Genomic DNA, 11,206 nt, shown 5'->3' with positions numbered 1-11,206 from the left:
TGCTGTTTTGGAGTACTCTACTCAGGGACATATCCTTTGCTGTATGACACTTTTTTTCTATTGGTCTTAGGAACCCATAAACCATGTAGGATGTGACAAATTGCATCCATATGTGTCTGTTAGATGCTTTTTGTTCAGTTGTAGTGTATGTGGCATTGTCATATATTTCACATATAGGAAATACCTTTGTTATGTCCATGTCTTTGCAATTGAGAGGCCTCCTTTCAACAAGTTTTCTAGGATCTGAGTGCAAAAGTGCATGTAATGCTTTAACATGCTTTGAAACACTCTCCAGTTCCTTGAGATTCGTATTATTGTTTAAAGTTAGACTAATGGTAAATTAATCTGTGTATTATGGCCCTTATTCATCTATGTTCCAAATAAATCACAAGCCCAAAAATCAGGAACACAAATGCATTGTTTGGTGAAGCTTATTTAGAGAGATGAAGCTTTTTTGGACTTGTAGCCTGGTGGCAGATGTGTGTTTAGCAGGTGATGTAAGGGAGCACACCTCTTTCAAAATTTGTGGCTAAGCTTATTCAGAGAGGGCTCTACTTTCTTGCATTCCCTGTGGCTCTGTTAAACACTATAGATTCCTAGACTGATCAATGTGCAGACAGGACATTTTAATGTGAGGCTTACAACCATGGCTGCTGCCTGAAAAAGAAATCTCACATTTCAAAAACAATCCATGTTTTTGCATGACGTATCTTGTTCCTTAGTTTTTCTGCCAGTGATATGACAAAATTGTCCATGTCTCATCAGCTCAAGACTGCATCCACCTCAGCACCCATCCTCCATTTGTGGCCAGCAGTAGGGAATATCCCCCCTTGCTAAACATCCTGGCAACCTGTGCTTCAGGGAACTTCTGAGCTAGAAATTTCTAATGCCACTCCTGCAACTGTGTCAAATGGCCACTGGTGGACCAAGAATCTGGATTTGCCAGACCCTTTTGGAACTTATTTGAACTGCTGAGCTCTAGCATGCCTTGTGACAGTGACTTCCATGGTTTAATTATGCCTCATAATTAAAGAGGGAGAAAGGCTCATGATCATTAGTTTGAACCCAGCTGCCTCATATCTTCATCAGGTAGTGGTACTTCTATAAGAAAACCAAACATGAGTGTATGTCCCTTTCCACCTTTTCAGAGCTACAGATAAAGACTGCATATCATTTAAATGAGGAGAAAAAATGTAATTTAGGGAAGTCTTAATTTTACTAATGACAGTCTCTCAAATTAAATATACTGTCAGAGAAATATTTATTGTGGTGTGTCTCCTGTAAAGATAGTCAACAGTACTAATGACCTGTATTTCTCTTAATGGGATTGTTAAAGTGTTCCTACTTTACGTGCTGCTAATGGCCCTCCATCTTTCTCATGGGGAGGTCCTCAGAGAATTCTGACCTGAAAATGCTGATTAACTGTTGATTTCCATGTGACACCACCGATATGTAATATATAAATGCAGCTGTTTCCTGGGTGATACAGCTGCCATAACACATTTTTTCCAGGAGAAGAATACAGAAGTTTGGTAGTGTATGGTGCCTTAAATGCCCCAGTGTAAAACACAGATAACTCCACATTAATGGTGTTCCATTAGCGTTAGAAGGTTTGTTAATGTGGGACACGACGATCAGGCCATCTATTTAGAGAACAGCAGTCATTCATAAATTCTGGAACAGCACGTGAACTGCAACACAAACACTGTGACTAAGCAAAAATTAGAAAAACAGACTGACACGCAGTATTTTTGTGAAATGAAAGGGTAGATAGCTACTGAACCATATTATCATAGTTACGTTATAAATGTGTATTTTATATATGTGTATTTATATATATATGTATAATATATATTATTATAGTTACTACAAGTACAGCCAAATATTCATGATAAATTCGTAAGTCTCTGAGTAGGAGCTGGAAATATGAGATCTGAAAGAGGCAAGTGTTTACATTGTGAAGTGCAGCCAAATGCATGTATGGAGATTGTGGATGCATTGAATTAAGCTTTGACTTCTACATGAAAAATCAGCATGGATTGCCTATCAAGGAACATGAAACAACAAGACATCAAAAGCAGTTTAGTTTCCAAAGTTTAACCTTAAGGTAAAGCAGAATAGTCTCACGTATAAAGAATTATTTCCACATGACTAAGAAAGTGGAAATGCAATTAAACAACTCTAGTGGAGAGAAGGTTCTGCAAGCATTGCTGCCATTTTTGTTTAAATGATGAAAACTCACAATTATTCTCTCATTTATTTTACTGCTGTTCTCTAAAGTTGATAAGGAGGACCTAGTGTCCTTGTGCGCTATAATTTGTGGCGCACAAGTGGGAAGAGCCAAAAACATAAAACAAAAGGATTGGGGTTTGAGCCTTATGACTTTGCTCTGGAACTCTTGGATGGGCTTTTTTTTCATTTGTTTAACTTTATTTTAGGGATTGCAAACAAAGAGCACTAATGAAGTTACAAGCAAACACTTTATATATGAGGACTAAACTGAGACAAAAGTGTGTTAGACTAGCGTGCATTTAGTCTACTTCATAGATGCACCTCTGAGGAAACAGGGAATTTTGGATTGCTAACATATTTAGCTAAAGGTCTTTACAAAATAATCCTAATAATCCCATATAAAGAAAATCCAGAGAATGGGAAGGATACAAGGGTCAGACAGAGACTAAAAATGAAAAACAACGTATAAAATATCCTGTGATAGGATAAACATGTCTGTATTTTAAACACTTACTGATTAGCATGGAGGTACAGCAATCTAGAAATCTATTCCTTTCTCACATGCTACTTATTTTCATTCTGAAAAGAAAATATTTTTCCTGTAGTGTATAAGCTTTGTCTAGTATAGAGCTTTGAAATGACATTTCTACTTCCCTGCCTCACTCTGCTGATGCCTTTAAATATGTCTTTTACCCATGGATAAATAGTTTCAGGAATTAATTATGCCAATGTAGTGTTTAAAAGTTGGTGTTGGTGTTCGACCCCAACCTTTAAAAACAAAGAAACGCTCTTAAACGAAAAAGTTTTTTTTCTAGGTGGGTTGTTCAGCTAAATCAACATGTTTTCGAAACGAAAAGAAAAAGCCCTCCGGGCGTGAATACCATTTCGTGTAAGTTCAAAAGAAGCTTGTTCCTCAGCTAGGGCAGCACACCCCACCCGCGGTGGCAGCGAAACGAACAGCTTTAAAAAGAGCGCCCTTCTTCACTCGGCGAGGCGCACAGGCACGGGCTTATGTAACTCTTTTAAAGGAACCTGATCCTTGGGCTCGCCCCTTTCGTTTTGGGAGTTAGCGCTTGGCTTGGGGATCCAATTCAGCCGCGCCGGGCTCCTGCATCCCGCTTCTGCTGTCTGCCTGCAGCGCTGCAGGTATGTGTGGGTTTGTTTGGGGTTTTTAAAAAGTCAGGGCTTTTTTTTTTTCCCCCTGAGAAACGTAGAACAAGCGCTTGCGAGGTGTGACTCAGCGTGTTCAGGAGACTTTCATTTTATTTGCAGGCACAGTGCATTAAATTGGGGGTTACTTTCTTCCCTTTCTTTTTCCCCCCACTTTTTTTTGGGGGGGGGTTTTGTTTTTTTTTTTTTTTTTTGTTTTTTTTTTTTTTTTTTTTTTTTGTTTTGTTTTTTTTTTTTCCCCTTTTTGAGATGATGGTTCAGGAACCTGCCTGTTATTTTCCTTCCAGAGGTGGGGAAGACCTCTGAGGAGGAAGACTCAGGAAAGTGTGTTGAAAGTGATGGTGCCACACACAGCAATATCCTTATATTTTCACTAGCTGTAGATTCAAGTATCTGAAAATTAATTCTGGTTTGGTCTTCCAGTAAATTCTCAAGTGCTTGCAGGTGGAAATGGTGGTATGCCAAGGCTGTGGGTTTTCAGATCCTCCTAAAATATTAGCTTTGATAAATGTAAGAGGGGGAAATTAATTTTTAAGCAATGTTTAAATAGCAGCTTAGGAATGGAAAGAGATGCTGTTTGTGTTTACTACAGCAGATGCAGAAACACTGAAATATCTTGCCTATGCTACAGAGCTTGGAAGTCTATGTGGCTTCTAAACCATACAAGCCAATGCTATCCCTCACAGTCTTGCAGCTGGAGATATTTTCATCAGTGACTATATCTGCATCTTTAAATATTTCATGTTCTATGTGATGCTTTACATTTTATCAGATAGTATGGAATGTTTTCAGTTAAAGCCTTTGAGGATATACTGGTAAGGGCATGGTATATGTGTTTCTGGAATTCTGAAATATAAGTTTCTTTAATATTTAATCCCTGGTTTTGTTATATTTTCTGATTTAGTCTAATCAGAAGGAAACAGTTTGTGAATGGAAAATTAGTTATGAATTTCCTCCTGTTATATATTTGCACTGTATTTTGCCTTATATTCTCATTCATTTTTTTTCCTGGTAAACTTATTTTAAATTAGAAGTCCTATATATGAGACCACAACATGTAGAGAAAAAAGGACACTTATGGGTGTGACTTATTTAAAAAAGAAAAGGTAGAATACTAGTTTAGATGTGTGCCCAGAGATAATACAGCTTTCAAATATGACACAGCTTGTCTTCAACTGATCTGAACTGATCGGCAAAATGAAATCACCTTATATCTGTAGTCTAGCCCTGGTGATACTGGTTGGGAGAGTCTGAATTTTAAAGTCTGCAAATCCAGAATTTGTTGGCCTCTAGAATTCTGTCCAAATTTTCTGTCTGCCAAGTTGTTTGTTGGCTTCCATAAAACTGTCCCTTAACTGCACAAATCTTTAAGTCCCACTTGTCCAGGGACACTTCAGTAATCTGCTTTTTACTATTTCTCTCTGTGTTTTTGGCTACAATTTGTAGCCAAATTGTCAAGTTTGAAGATCCTTGTTTCTTTACTAGCAAAGTTTCTATGGTAATACACATGATTTATCTGTAGAGAGCTTGAGCAGAGCTTTATCTAAATTCTTTCCATGTTCTTGAATAATTTGTAGATGCTGTGTGAATATTCACAGGAGTTATTCAGTTGGTTAACCTAAGCTTGACGGCAGAAAATCATTAACTTGAGTCCAAGCACCTACATAAAGGTGTGTTAGATTCTGCTGGTACTTTTTGACCTTTGTGAATTACGTGTTTATTTTCATTTAAGCAATAGTTTGGAAAAAATTAACCATACCCTACTCTTACCTTCTTGATAAAAGATTTGGCTTAGTTTTAAGATTTTGGGTTTTTTATATTTGTTTTTCTTGTTTTCCTATCTTGGGGTTTTAATGCATTGTTTATTTAATATTAAAGAAATACAATTTTATATTCTGACTTGTGCTGGTACTTTTTTTTGGCATCCTTCTTAAATATCCTTCTTCAAAAGTCTGCAACATCTGAGGCTAAAGCTGTTTAGAAAAAGGATTTATTGACACTGAAAATTTCAGTTATGTAGTATTTTACATCCCTGGATGAAAATATAATGCTTAATCTATGTGTAATTATATCTTTCTGCACAGTAGCTGTTGACTTTTTTCTTTCAAAATGCTGAATCTTGTATTAAGCCTTTACTGTCTACTAAAGAAAGCTATGCATTCCTGACAGGAAATACGCATGATGAAGAGTGGAAGGACTGGCTTCATCACTATGTAAATAGTTTGTGATGGTTGCCTTGCTGCTTGCTCATAACTTTATTTTTATTGTACTATTCACTGTAGGGCATGGAAATCCTAGCATGTACCAGGTCCCTGCTGAAGACTTCATAACATAAGAAACTCTAACAATAAACTTATTTATTTTAAATAACCCAGTGGGCTTACTGACTAATGCTGCATTTTAGATCAAACAGTGATGAGCATGTTCATCCTATTACTGTAATGATTAAAAAATTCAAAAGCTGATGATACTGCTGTCTTCTGACGTTCTTCAGTGTGGCATGCTTTGGTATTCACTACTGAATATTTTTTTTTCCTTAGTATCACACATGGCCAATGAATCGAGGCCCTGCCCATGTGATATTGGGGACAGGTTTGACTATGGAGGCCGTGGGCAGGAGGTTCAGGTTGGGCACATCAAGGCATATGTCTGCAAACCTTCTGCCAGCACTGACAAAGCTGTGATTGTGATTCACGACATATTTGGATGGCAACTCCCAAACACCAGATACATAGCTGATATGCTAACAACTAATGGATACATGTAAGAAATACTGCTGTTTTCCAAGTGTCTTTTTAATATGAAAGTTTGTTGAACCAATTTTTTCCTTTTTTCATATAAACCATTCAAACACAAATAATTTCACAGTTTTTCTTTACCCCTTTCTCCAAGGAGCTTTCTGGTAAAACAGTGAAAGAAGTCTAAAATAATTGAGTAGTCTTACCATAACGAGTTAGTAGGTAATCACAGAAGAGGAGGAGAGAAACAGAAAATTTTCTTATTCTGCATCTTTTGTCCTCCATGAGCCTGTAGCAGCCTGTTTCCTCCCTCCCTCTGTGCAACTTGGCTGTTATGGTAAAAATTCCAAAGAAGCTGAAGATCTTTCTGTGAAGGGAAGGTGTACTAGCTTGTGCCAAATAGAGAAACAAATTCTCAAATATATGAAAAGCATATGGAGTGTCCTCTTTCCTGTATTACTGGATTAGTGTTCCTTCCAGGCTAAACATACGTACCATGTAAATTGTAGTTTCTTTGGTTTGGTTTTGGATTTTTAAGTCTGGTAGGAAACCACCAAGGATTTTCAGTTACAGTTAACTATTTATCAAATTAAGTAATGAATTTTAACAGGGTAAAATGTAACTGGAAATTATACTAAGTCTTCTTATTACATGTAGAAAATTATTGAGGGTTGTTGGTATAATGCTTTGGTGAGGTTAAGTACTATGTATTCAGCAAAAAATTTGTTGTGTAGTACATGCAGCCTTCCCTTTAATCCTTTTCCAGTATTATTTCATGGACATAAAATATTTTCATTTTTCTTCCAGAGCCATCTGCCCAGATTTTTTTGTAGGACAAGAAGCTTGGAAACCTTCTAACGACTGGGCATCTTTCGATGACTGGGTGAAAACACGAGATGCCGGCAAAATAGACAAGTATAGCCATTGTTCCTCGTCCACCGAGCGGACATCCATATTTCATAGGAATTTTTGCCTCAGTGAAAACACAAAATTAGATCCTAAATTATTAGTGGGTCAAATATAGCTGGATGTCCACAAATAGAAAGTTCATGCAGCTCATGGGACAAGCTCATGGTTATGTGAGTGGTGCTTTGCAGATAAAAGTAGACACTTGAAGTATAAAAGTTCCCAGTGTTTGTCTGTACAGAAAGTAGAAGCAAAATGAATGAATGAAAAGGAAAGAACCAGCAAAGGCTAGAAAATGCAGGTCACTTTGGCCACTTGTATCCCCCTCAGGAAGGCACAAATTCCATAGATTTCATATAGGGTGCAAATGCAAACACTATGTAATGAGGGAATATTTCTTCTGCTCCCCATCAGATCACAACTAGTTGAAAGCACACTGCTTTTCCACTTTTCTGTATTTTTCCCATTTTTATCTGACACATAGCTTGATTGCATAATGTAACTGCTAATTTAGAAAAAACAGTTGGAAATTTGCTTCCACAATTTTATAAAATATTTGTCATCCTTGTGAGAGATGTTTTGCATGTAAGTCACATTTGTGGTAACAGGATGCTCTTGACTGGCTGTGGGTCTCAAACTTTTATTTGTGTGATAACTACTGCTATTTATGAAATTAATTTGACTGCTGTTCATAAAATCACCTCATATCCTAGTAACAATGATCTAGGAAGACTGATTTTCTCCTTTGTCTTCTCCCCTGGAGGTTGTCTTGTATTTTAGAAATTAATAATAGTAAAGTAGTGTTGTGGGTTGACCCCAACCAGCAGCCAACAACCTGGACTACCACTCAGTTGCTCCCACGAGAGGAATAGGGGAGAGAATAAGGGAAACAAAGCAAGAAAACTCATGTGTTGAGATAAAGACAATTTGGTAAGTAAGGGAAAGAGAAAAACCAGGATTGATGCAAAGACAGTCACTTTGTCCCAGAAGCAGACTGATGCCCACCCAGACTTTGAGCAGCAGCCACCAAAGAGGCCAGAGAAACAGGCTAGAGCCTTATTTCACTTTCATTTGCATGTCTCAGAGAAGTTGATGTCGTCCTCAAGTATCTAAAGGACCAATGTGGTGCGAAGAAGATTGGTGTCATTGGGTTTTGCTGGGGTGGAGCAGCAGTGCAACATCTGATGCTGAAAAATCCCCATTTAAAGACCGGAGTGTCCCTCTATGGTAAGCCTGAGATACCTGCTGCATTCTGAGCAGAAAAACAGTGCAGGAAGCAATTCTGTAGGGCTATTGCTGTAACAAAATTCTCTGTGACTTCTAGTGGAACAAGGTAATTTTATTATAAATAATCTATAAGTCATTTGATTTTGCACACTCACATTTTTACACTCAAGTGTACCCAGCAAGATCTATATACTTAAAGAGTGGCATGACCAGGACAGCACCTGTGAACATAGTGCCAAATGCCATGGCCTTACTGTAGCTGAGGTTCCTCTTGGCTGGTGATGACAAAAGGGCTTCTAGGCACATCTTTTACATCTTTTAGACAGTTGTCCCTCGTTAGTAATAGGAACTATTTTTAATTCTGTTTTAACCCTGTACTCTCACACATTACTCAATGCATTTATACTGCCTTTAATATTTTTCTTACTGACCTCTGTACTTCTACAGAACCCAGACTAACTTATATTGATTAGAAGTGAAAGCAAATTGAAGGTGTTTTTCCAGAAAGATCATTGGGATTGTTTTGCTGCATTGATATGCTGATCAATTGAGACAATTCAACAGTGTTCCTTGCTAATATTTTACTTTATTGTTGTAATAATCTCAGGAATGAAAAGAGTAGCCAGGGTGGCAGCTGGTTAGTTCTACTGTAACTTTTATTCAAATGTATTTGAATAGTCAAAATTATAATGTGTATTTGTTGTGAAGTCATATCAGTGTAAATATACATACACTGAAATTGTAGCCATGTATGTGGAATTATCAGTATTGACAATTATCTTAAAAATGGTATTCCCAAGCCAGAGGTGAGCAGTTCCAAAGTGTCCATCTGTCACAGAACTCTGTCTCTGACAGTGGTCAGAAGCAGTCACTCAAAACGACCCACAAAAATGGGGCAAGTGTAACACTTCTTCCCTGATTTTTCCCACAGAACTGGTCTCAGTTGTTTTTTCACACAACTGATGTTATCTTTAATGACTTTGCAAACATTCCACAACAAAAGGGACTTTTAGGCAAAGTGTGTTAAATTCCATTGCAAACTGATGGGCTGTAACTGATGAAAATGTCTCAAAGTTTCACTGTATAGATTCTGTAGCGTTTTAGCTACTTTAGGTAGCATGACTTCTTGTATGCATGTTTTCTTCTTCCTTAGGAGTGATCAGGCGTTTTGAGGACAAACACAGTTTGCTGCATCCTACCTTCTTCATTTTTGGTGAGAAGGATGACATTATTCCACTGGAGCAGGTGAGTTCCCCATCACAGATATTTGTCTTTTTAATGCTTTTCATGCTTGTTTTGTAATTTGGTTTTTAATGAACACAAAGATGAAAACTAATTTGCACTTTTCTTTCTCTTTCACTAATTCTTTCAGTTCTTCTACACAAATTTATGCTGTTTATCCCCAAATAAAAAAAAAAGTTTTACCATTACACTAAAAGCATTTTCTGATCCTGTTTGAAAATTTGGGTGATTTTCATCAGTTCCTAGGAAAAAAACAAGAATGCAAAGAAAGCCTTCTGACAAGTTTAAGATAGGAGACCCTTTTTAGTGATACCAATGGTCCATAAAATCTGTCTGTTCCAATGGAATCACTTGTTGTAGGAGAATTAAAAAGATCCTGTGGCTATCCTTTTCCTTTTTCCACTGTCCTACAGAAATTCTCCTTTCTGTCACTCTGTCAGTAGCCTTTCTCTGGAGCCTGAGTGGAGAATGATTGGAGAAGGATGATTATGTGCCAAGGGGATCAAAGGGAAAAACGTTTTTATTGAGTGATGTTGGCTTTAACTTTCCTAGCAAAAATTCCAGCCACTTTGAACTGCTGATTTTGTCTCTGCCCCTCCTCCCTCAACTTCAAATTAATTCAAACTCCTGCCCCAATTTTTAATGTGAGGGCTATCAGCAGCAACTCATACAGTGTTCACTACATGACAACCTTCTCATGTTGCTGAGCAGTAGGTTTTTTACCTTTACAGGCATTAATAGTAATCCAGGTAATATTTTTTTATGTTTTATACAGTCACATGCTGGTATTTTACTGGGGGAAAAAAAGCCTAGTTAAATAAAGCAAGTGCAGTAACAGAAATGCATTTAGGTATAAAATTAGTGGAAAACAGTGGCAAGGATAAATTGTCTGTCTTTCAGAAAAGTAAAAATGAGGACAGTTTTGGGAATGTAAATACGGAATGTGTTAACTTTGTACTTAGCCAACATAGAATGTTCTGTGTTACAGGTCACCTTGCTGGAGCAGAAACTTAAACAGAACTGTAAAGTTGATTATGAAGTTAAAATTTACCCTGGACAGACACATGGGTTTGTGCATCGCAAAAGAGAAGATATCAACCCTCAAGATAAACCTTATATTGAGGAAGGAAGAAAGGATATGATCAACTGGCTGAATAAATATATTTAGATTAAATTAATGCCAATAAACAAAACCAGAAAATAATACGGAATATATTGCTTAAAATGTTCTTACAACCATGAAAATATTTTGTAAAACTCTTCTGCAATAACATGACTTATTTGCACTTACCTTCTAAGTAGGGGCTTAGAAATGGCATTTCAAATGCTGAAAGCTGTAAATGTAAAGTAGGTTTTTAACACTGGTCTTGGATATCTTAAAATTATTAGAATTTCATATGGCATATTTTCTGGCACCTGCAAGTTTAATATTTTTATATCAATTTCAACAGGATTAAAAGTCACTGAAACTCTGCTCATGCTTGAGAAACTCTCTCCTTAAAGCTGTGTTTAGTGTTGTTTAGTTGTGAGATTTTTCAGCTCCAAGATTTTCAGCTTTTAGGTAAATATAGTTCTGGGTTGGAAGGCTGGGAGATTTTCTTGGAAACAGAATATCCTATTCAGAATTCATGAAAAGTGAGTTAGAAAAAGGAAGGGGAAATACAGTGGAAAGAAATGTATGTGAACAGAAA

The 11,206-nt window shown here is 37.0% G+C and overlaps 1 protein-coding gene across 3 annotated transcripts; it reads left to right on the top strand.

The window, feature by feature from the left end:
* Nucleotides 1–3,246: 3,246 nt before the first annotated feature.
* Nucleotides 3,247–10,989, top strand: CMBL (carboxymethylenebutenolidase homolog). Of its 3 annotated transcripts, none has more exons than XM_068196610.1 (6): nucleotides 3,247–3,378; nucleotides 5,943–6,165; nucleotides 6,948–7,055; nucleotides 8,131–8,273; nucleotides 9,427–9,518; nucleotides 10,504–10,989. In XM_068196610.1, exons 2-6 carry the CDS (start codon nucleotides 5,951–5,953, stop codon nucleotides 10,681–10,683), a joined length of 738 nt encoding a protein of 245 aa, XP_068052711.1. In that variant the 5' UTR covers nucleotides 3,247–3,378; nucleotides 5,943–5,950; the 3' UTR covers nucleotides 10,684–10,989. The 3 variants fall into 3 exon arrangements, with proteins under 3 accessions (XP_068052711.1, XP_068052703.1, XP_068052693.1); XM_068196602.1 differs by lacking the exon at nucleotides 3,247–3,378 and adding an exon at nucleotides 3,423–3,462; XM_068196592.1 differs by lacking the exon at nucleotides 3,247–3,378 and adding an exon at nucleotides 5,485–5,615.
* Nucleotides 10,990–11,206: the final 217 nt, after the last annotated feature.

The sequence above is a fragment of the Anomalospiza imberbis genome, chromosome 1 (assembly GCF_031753505.1).
Source record: "Anomalospiza imberbis isolate Cuckoo-Finch-1a 21T00152 chromosome 1, ASM3175350v1, whole genome shotgun sequence".
NCBI classification, from domain to species: Eukaryota; Metazoa; Chordata; class Aves; order Passeriformes; family Viduidae; genus Anomalospiza; species Anomalospiza imberbis.
This window is presented reverse-complemented; position numbering and strand designations above follow the sequence as displayed.